Source organism: Egretta garzetta, unplaced genomic scaffold, assembly GCF_000687185.1.
Source record: "Egretta garzetta isolate BGI_Z169 unplaced genomic scaffold, ASM68718v1 scaffold702, whole genome shotgun sequence".
Taxonomy (NCBI): Eukaryota; Metazoa; Chordata; class Aves; order Pelecaniformes; family Ardeidae; genus Egretta; species Egretta garzetta.
In genome coordinates this window covers 118,874-128,001 of record NW_009258908.1, presented here as the reverse complement: position 1 = coordinate 128,001, position 9,128 = coordinate 118,874, and the positions used below count along the sequence as shown (strand labels likewise).

Genomic DNA, 9,128 nt, shown 5'->3' with positions numbered 1-9,128 from the left:
GGCTCCGTCTTCTCTGCTCCCCAGTGGGTATTTATATACATCAGTAAGATCCCCCCGAGCCTTTTCTTCTCCAGGCTGAACCACCTCAGCTCCTGCAGCCTCTCCTCATATGACAGAGGCTTCAACGCTTTTAGTATCTTCCTTGCCCTTCACTGGACCTGCTCCAGTGTGTCCATGTGTTTCTTTTACTGGGGAGCCCAGCACTGGACACAGCATACCAGATGTGTCTCACTGGGGCTGAGTAGAGGGGAATAGCTTGCTCATTTTTGAATGGCTCAGTGTTTCTTTGGTTTTGCTGACCACGAGAATAACAGCAGCTGCTATGAACTCTCTATTGACCTAGGAAACTGCCTTCCCAATGCACACCTCAGTCAGAATTTTCAGGCCTTGACATTTTCATATGAACACAGCTTTGTTTCCTACAATGAACAGGAACACTTTGAAAAACTTTATCCCATCTTTATATTTTCTTCAAAATAAAAAGGCATTTGTCTTCTTGAAAACAGTAACAGGTCCCATCACTTTTCTGGACAAGGCATATAAAGATAAATACAGTAAAACACACAGTTCTGGGATTTAAAAAGCTTAAAGCCTTTCCTAGGACTGATTTATAAAAAGGAACAGTCCCAGAGTGAACAAACTCTGCTTCACGATGGGTCTCTCTGGCACCTCGCAGTGGCCTCAGATAGTCCATTTCTCTGTACGAGCTTCCACGCTTTTGACCAGGCCTTCTCCCAAAACCTCAAAGTCCTCCAGAATTGCCTCCACATTGGGAACACAGACCAGCTCGTTGTTCAGAGTTGTCACCATCCTTCCTTTCATGTTGGAGACCTGCAGGACACACACAAACATTGTACAAATGCGAGCACCTGCTCAGAGCTGCTCTGCAACCTCTACAAGGCCCACGTAGAAGTAAATTGTTCTCCCGCCTCATCATATCCAACCCCTGCCGCACCACTACACCCAGTTTTCTAAGCTTCACTTCTCAACACCATCATTGCTCATTATTAGGGCTAAAAAACTGCAAGAGTGGCGCTTCCAGCCCCTTTTAGGGTTTACCCTGGAGCCACAGTCCAAAGACCACAAGGAAGGAAGAGAAGCAATGGCCAGGGGCATGGCGGAGATGGGAAGAGTGTGCAGGTGCATGGCGGAGCTTGTGTAAGCAGAGCAGACAGGGTATGCAAAAGTGACCACACCAAGACCCTGAGTAAGAGCTGCCTGGGCTCTGCTCTGCTCTGTTGTTGGGTGTCAAGACTTGAGTGGGAAGAGATCCTTGGCTCCACCAGTAAAAAAAAACCCTCGTGTTTTATCAAACCACGCTCAGCTCAGATGCAAGCACCTCATCCTCTCATTTCACCACTGTGAATAACTGGGTTTCACAACTGCAGCTAGACTGAATGGCCAATGCCCTCTGGCCATGAAGAGAGGGGTGATAAATCACCCAGAGACTGACAGCAGAAGAGCCTGGGCTGCCAACTCTGAGCCATGACTCACTGGTTTCTTTGCGTCTTTCCTTCATAGAAAGCAGCATGAATCACTCCAGCGTGCCTCACACCTAGCTTAACCACCTTCTGGAGTTTGCCAACCCACACAATGTAGCTGGAAAATACCTCTGTACATCAACAGGACTCGGGCACTATGAACTTAGGCTTGCCATCCCAGCTTCTTGCAGGTTGGGTATATCTGGATAAGACACCCAAAGCCACAAGAACAGCACAGCCTGCTGCACACACCAAATGTCTGGCAAACGAGGCATCACCCACCTCTCAGGAGGGGACCAGAGAAGAGCACCTCAGGGACAGAGCTCTGTTCTGACCCATAATCAAGTGTCCAGGGACACATGTTCCCTTCTCAGCTCTGCTGATGACTGGGGGCACTGTGGCCACAGCCCTGTCTTGATTTCACCCTTTTCTAAGAAGGGACAGAAGTATAAGCTCCATTTCTCAAAGGGCTTTGGGGCTGATCAGAGTTAGACAAAGCAATTACAATGTAGAATAAAACCCCTCTGAACTTTCAGGGCATAAAGGTAACATGAAGCTTTAAGTACAGTCAAGAACTCACCTTAAAAGGCTGAGGCTGAAAGCTCAAAGGTTTCCACAAAACTGCAATCACTTCCCCACCATGCTTGTCGTAGAAGAACAAGGCGAGATCACTGAAGGCGTCCTGGGTAGAAAACAAACAGGTTGTGCCAGACATCCCTGATTCAGTCTCCTTACACAGGGACACACAGTAGCTCTGCAAGAGCCAGGACCAAAACAGCAGCTCTCCTAGTGGATTCCCAACAAGGAAAGCAACTGGCAGCCCATGGACAAGTCCTAGGTGCCTCCTGCTGCCTCTTTTCCCCCAGCCCTGATGGATACAGTGCACTACCTCCAAGTTTTGCATGCAGACCTCATTGCTGACTACCCCTTGCTGTCCCAGAGAGTAGAAACATGATCCACCACCTCCCACAGGCCTGCAAGAGCACCAAGAAATCAGCATCCAGCTTTAGGACATTGGACCTCTTAGATGACAACCCACTGAGTGTTCCTCACCATGGCCCCCCATCAGCTGGATCTGGCACTACCAAGCTGTCCTATCCTAGTGTCCAACAGCCGTGTCCAAGATTTCACAGTGCATCAAGTGGCAAGAGGCAGGCCCTCCTCAGCAGGCAATCCTGACACAATACATTTCACTACAATACATTTCACTACATGGCAGCAAAGACCAGCCCCAGTCAAGGATCTTGCACTAGAGGCCAGCATCAAGAGCCCTGCAATCTGTGCAATAAAGGTGTCAAAGCTCCTTCTTAGCCCAGCACAAACACCACGTGTGCTGTCAGTACACAGTGTCCCAAAATGAAACATAACAGCAGAAATTTTAAGTAATGCAAAGTTCTGTGAGGTGCAAAGCGATGGAATGCTCAATGCAGGCACTGCAGGAATTCTGCTCTCCTTGCCCCCGTATTTCAGCAGCTGTGTCAGTGAGTAGCTCCTTTGGTAGTGTTGGGCAGGAGAACTCAAAAAGAGATCTTGCATAATGAGATGACTAAAGTTTACAGTCTGGTTTCCCCCAAGCCCACGCAAGCTGGATTCCCAGCACTGCAAGATGGCAAGGGATGAGCATTGCAGCAGAAGTAAACAATGCTGTGTGAAGCAAGTTTTTGAACCCAAAAGTCTGGCCCTACAGCTCAGCACCCAACACGCTGGAGATATGCATCCTGAGTGCAGCTGACCAAAACAGCCAAGAAGCTGCTCCCTGACACCGGTTCATCTTGGTGGAGATTAACGTCAGGGAACAGCACACGTTTACCAGGCAGATCAAACAGCCCCCAGCATCAGTACAAGGCAGGTTTCTGCACATGGCCTCCCCAGCTTTGGAGCAACCTACTGCAAGGTATACAGACCCTCTGCTCCCTCTTCACCCTTCTCCTCCATCCCCTTAGTTTCCCTAGCTGCAACTCAGCCACATTCTTACAAAGAGAGGTCTCTGCTGGCATCATTGTGTCATGAGATTACAATGAGGATGTACATGAAAAAAAAAAAACCCCAACATTAAAGGCAAGCTTGGAAGGGGTCTTGTATGGACATACCAGGATTGCAGTAGGAGGAAAAAAATGTAGATTGGATTGCTGTTACCAGTGATCCCAAGAGATGGGGTGGCATTTTAAGAGTAATGGCCTGATAAGCAGGGAGGGGTGGTGTTGTCTGCAGCCTTCAGAGCCAGATTTATGAGTTCAGACTCAAAGTATTACGAAGAGAGGGCAACATGATTAGGCCATCAAGCTGGGAAGAGCCTGAGACCTGCCAGTTCATCCCACTTCATGGTAGCTTCACGAGGGCAAGGGTGGTCACGGCATTATCTTGCCAAACTGGCTAGAAAAAACACTGTCTAAAAATACATTGAGAAAGAGGCAATCCACCCTGGCATTTCTCAGCTGAGAGCGACGGGTTACACTCAGAGGCCAGTTGACAGGGAAGACTCCTCCTTTTGCCAAAAGGCAAACAGCAGGAGGGAAGGAAAGCTCAATGAAGGGCAAGAAAGCTCAGGGCATGCTGACTGCCAAGGTGCAGCTTTCTGAACCAGAGGGGAGCAGAGCATGTGAGAACCAGAAAAAGCCCCACTACTCTACAGGGTGAGGTCTCGAGTACCACACAATGCTCCCTATGAGAAAGGTATTTTTTACAGGCATGTCTTGCTGGACAGAAGCCAGGAGCATTTGCAGGAAAGGAGCCCTCCCAGGCTCAGCTCATTTCCCAATAAAGCCACTGCTCGGCCTGATACCCAGCACCGTTTATCCAGACAGCAGAGAGCAGAGGGCAGATGTTAAAAGGATGGCATCCAGTTCAAAATCACAGCAAAGGGCAAGCTTCTGCACTTGCGCTGCTCCCAGCGTCGTCCACATGACAGCACTTGGGCCTGCTCCACCGAGCTGCAGAGATGCACATTTAACTCTTGGGAAAGTGCAGCATCAAAAGGGTCTGGAGTATTAGTCACCGCACTTCTGTTTGTACAGAGGCTTGGGGAGTAAAAGTAAACAGAGTTCACCTCCCTTTCCACATCCCATGCTCCATGCCCAGCGCCACTGGGCTTGCCTAAGCCTGCAAACACCTTCCTCAAGGGAAAGTTTAAGAGAAAAGGCGGGGAGCACATTTGAACCCCTACTCCCCTCTCGAGCTGCTGTTGTCTTTGGTTGCAATTCTGCTTTAAAGGCCCAGGGAAAGCTCTCCCCACTCAGGAGGATCCCTACCATCAGCACAACCTACAGGTGGTTTCCATGACCTGCAAGCTTGGGGCTGTGATTCAGAGGAGCCCTGTAGTCTGGGGAAGGGGTACACGGCACCGGGAAGAAGATTAGCTCATGGTCTGTAAGGAGCCATCTGGGTTGTTTGAATGAAAGGGTGGAAAAAGGTGGTAAGTAAAACAATACCCTGATCTAAAATGGGATTACCGGATTAAGCAGCTCAGGCTGAAGCACGGATTTTGCAATGAGGTAAGCACTTATTGCTAGTTAAGCAACCATAGCTGTTGTTTAGGGGTGGGTTTTTTTGATCTAACCATTTATCCACCCACTTTTTCACTGCTCCTGCTTACAACCAGAGATCAGGCTGATTGCATCACAGCTGCTGGAAAAAGAGGAGCTATTTGGGGAGGTCTCTGCACCCAAAACGCGCCTAGCAGCTTTTCCTGGCGCAAGAGCAGTTCAAGTGGCAAATGCATCCATCAACATTTGCTCAGTGCTTAGAACATTATAAGTGCTCTCAGCAAGCGATCTACCAATATAAAACCCTGTTAAAGCTACTTACTTCCAACAAATGACTACATTTGTGGTTAACACTTTAAGGTCCTTGTCATCCTACTGCGACCTGCCCTGACGCTCACAGGTTATGTGATACAGACAGAGCCTTCCCCCACGCCCAAACCGAGCGGAGCACTGTTGAGAAAACCAGGCTGGGGTTACTTCTGTGCTAGAGAGGTTTTAAAAGAGAAAAAAACCCTGGGTGTTAGGTTTGGGATTCCCCTCATAAAAGGTATTTCAAATTATTGAAACTTTTCCATCTCCAAGTGCCTCATCAGAGCCACATGCGCAGCCTTGTCCTGGGGGTTTGGGGCAGTGGCAAAGCAGCAAGATAAGGAAAAAGGCCACCCGTGTTCTCCTGGCTGCATTAGCAAACACGCCTTGTCCTCCAATCCACCAAACCATCTGAGATGAAAGCCTTCAGTTGCTTTCTATGGGATGAATCCAAGGCAGACTTCTAGAAGGCATTACCAACATAGGAGATATGTAGCCACAGTACCTTCTGAGCTCACCCAAGGACCACAAGGGGCTGACGCCTCAATGCACACACACACGTCTGAGTGCTTATGCACACACGTGTGCATCCACACACAACCCTGGGAACTCCACTAAAGGTCATGTAGCTGCGCTGAAGCTGTAAGAGCAGGGAATTTCCTGCCACCAGTGCCCCTCTGAGGGAACAGATCCAGACATGAAGGTTTCCTGCAAGAGCCCATGGAGCTTTTTCAGTTCATCTCTGCCTGTCTAGAAGGCCCCACAGGAGGAGTGAGGCCTGTAAGTCAAAACAGGAAGGGAGCAGTCCGACCTGAAACTATTTCACCAGTTCCAGCTTCCTCCCACAACCACAGCTTATATATTGTAAGAGACAGAGAACTTTTAATATCATTAATTTCTTCCTAACATGCAGTAGCAAGATACACATTCCTACAACGTGGGAGGAAGGAAGAGCTGTAGTCTTCCAGATGGGTCTTGTTCAAAGGTGCAAGAAATGCAAAGCATTGCTTTAGAGAGAAAGATATTTACAGTAGAGCAGGAAACACTTTCCTGCTCATCTGCACAGGAAAGATCTCCCATGTACAAGGTGGGCAGCTCCTCTGCCATGAGCTCTCTGATAGACATGAGCCTCATTTGAGACACTTAAACTTAATCTAGCCTTGCTAGAGAATCCCTGCCAGACCAGACCCAGGGTTTGCTCACTGAGGTGCTCAAGATCATAGGTGCAGAGGAGGCTGGTGATGGGCTGAAGCTCCAGGGAAGCCCTCTCTGCATGACATCTGGCACCTGCTCTCCCTCAAAAGCATCTGTCTGCAAAGCCTTCTCATCTGGACAGACCCCCAGAACAGGCCTTTTTAATCAGATCTGTCCTGGAATTGAAGAATTTGCTGTCTGAATCCCATGACCAGCCTTTCATCTCTACACAGAGCCTCCCAGACACCACAGCAACTCAATCAGACCAGCTCCTGCAGCACATCTTCTTGGAGCAGGAAAAATTAAAGCTGTCAGGACTCAACACTTCCCCTCCTTTCATTTTCTCCTCTGATTAGGCTCCTTGGGGAAGGCACACAGCAATCCTTCGGCGCCAGAGCAGTCTTCCCTTTGATTTGAGAAGAACAGGGACCTCTCAGGAGCAAAAAGGTTGGACAGGAGAAAAGTGGGTCTCCTGGTTACTGGGACAGTGGGGAAAATGCTACTCCCCGCCCCTTTAAACTCAATCAATATGCCTGAGCATTTAAATCCCTTTTTCACATGGCAAGCTCAGAAAAGGGCAGATGTTTCTTTTCTGCCCGTAGATGAGAAGAAAATCCCACAGCATCGCTGTGTGGCAGATGTCTCCCTTCGTTGCTATAAACCCACCATGGCTGCACTGTCAGCCTTGGCTACAACCCTGTTGCTCAATTCTGTGGTTTGTGCTATTAAGGGATAGCAAATTACTCTGAGTCAAAGCCAGCCAGTTCCGCATCCAAGTGCCTTCTCATCCAAAATCTCTCATAGGGATTCACTGCTGTCACCGCACCACTCCTTTCCGGCACCATCTTCTTGCTGTGTTTGGATCACACCCGGGGCTCCCAGCCTTCAGGACGAAGATGAGCTGAACACTGCTTTGAGAAGCAAAAGCCAGGGAAGGAGAAATGCAAAGGTGCCGGAGAGGCTACCAATCAAAGCCAGATCAAAGCACAAAGCCGATGCAAAGGTCTTGCCTTCAAGGAACAACATTGGTACATTGAGACATGAAGCTGGATTTCTGGTGGGGTAGTTTTGACTGACAGTATGAATTACCTGCTTGCCGGTGACCCTGCAGTGAAAAGTCAGCTTTTGAGGCCCTCCAACACAGGTGGACACAGCTGAGTTACTGTAGAGCACATGCAGTGTCACCCCTTTCATTTTTCCAGAAGAAACACCTGTTTGCCCAGAAAGATACTCATCAGCCCCTTCAGGTCTGCCTGCTACTGATCTGGAAGCTACAAGAGCCAAGTGAACTCCAATACAACAGCCACAAGAGAACACAGCCATACCCATCTCAGAGCCTTCAAGAGGAAGAAAAGCCCCCCACCAGGGCTGCCGAGGCAGATCTCAGTCTCTCCACCCCATAGTTCGCTCTTCAGAGAAACCTGTGACTAGTTCCTGCTCTGTTCCTCCCGAGCACCCTTGGGTCAAAGAATGGGAGATACCAAGAGAACACAACATTGCTTCCAACAAAGCAATGTGACCTTTGCTCATATCCATGTTTCTTCATTGGGATGTCAGTATATTGGATTTAGGACCAGCTGTAATTTGTAACCCAATCAAACCCTATTCTGAGTCTATTATAGGAGCACCTCTCCTATGAGGACAGGCTGAGGGTGTCGGGTTTGTTCAACCTGGAGAAGAGAAGGCTGTGGGGAGACCTGATTGCGGCCTTTCAGTACCTAAAGGGGGCCTATAGGAAAGACGGGGAAAATCTTTTTAGTAGGGCCAGCTGTGATAGGACAAGGGATAATGTTTTTAAACTAAACCAGGGTAGGTTTAGACTAGATATAAGGAAGAAATTCTTTACAATGAGGGTGGTGAAACACTGGAACAGGTTGCCCAGAGAGGTGGTGGAGGCCCCATCCCTGGAAGCATTCGAGGCCAGGTTGGATGGGGCTCTGAGCAGCCTGATCTGGTTAGCGGTGTCCCTGCTCCTGCAGGGGGGTTGGACTAGATGACCTCTGGGGGTCCCTTCCAACCCAAAACATTCTATGATTATTCCCTGTATTAGAGAAAACAAAACAGTAAAAATCATGTTTGGATGTCATAATTGACTGGATCAGTTAAATCATAATTGCTTAAAGGATAATGAAAACTGCTTTCCAGGGAAGTTTCTTCTGCACCTTTCACTTCTGGAGTCATTTGCTAACACCAAGTTGACTAGAAGTACAAGTCCTACAAACTGCAACACACTCCAATGAGTTTCCTGATGGAGTGCCTCAGCATACAGTGTGATTTGCTGCAAGTCTGTTAACAGCCTCCCCAGGGAGCCTACTCTCCCCATCGGCTCGTCCAACAGTCTCCAGTTCCTCTTTGAGCACGAAGTCAGCCTCCTGCCAAGTCTCCATGAGAGTCGCTTAGCCCCAATCCCTCCAGAGACACAGATGCTCTAGCCCCATGCACACAGGCACCTCCAGAGCTGCTGAAAGGCTCCATTCAACCCTAACCTCCCCCTTCCAGCATGGTATGGAAAGGGATTTCAGGCTTAAGAAACTATTTCCTACTCAGATCTATGCCTCTTGCTTGAGGTTTCATGGTAGCAGGTCAAATCCTCATCATACAAGGAACAGAAGAGAGGGGCCAGTCTTGATATTCCTCCTCAGATCCAGATGCCAGGAAAGAG

The 9,128-nt window shown here is 48.8% G+C and overlaps 1 protein-coding gene across 1 annotated transcript in view; it reads right to left on the bottom strand.

The window, feature by feature from the left end:
• Positions 1-493: 493 nt before the first annotated feature.
• Positions 494-9,128, bottom strand: part of NOL6 (nucleolar protein 6) — a 33,834-nt gene continuing 25,199 nt past the window's right edge. Inside the window, exons 24-25 of the mRNA XM_035889868.1 lie at positions 2,062-2,163; positions 494-831 (exon numbers count right to left, since the gene is read on the bottom strand). Of these exons, the coding sequence (XP_035745761.1) occupies positions 682-831; positions 2,062-2,163 (252 nt within the window). The 3' untranslated portion in view covers positions 494-681. The remainder of the gene's footprint in view (positions 832-2,061; positions 2,164-9,128) is intronic.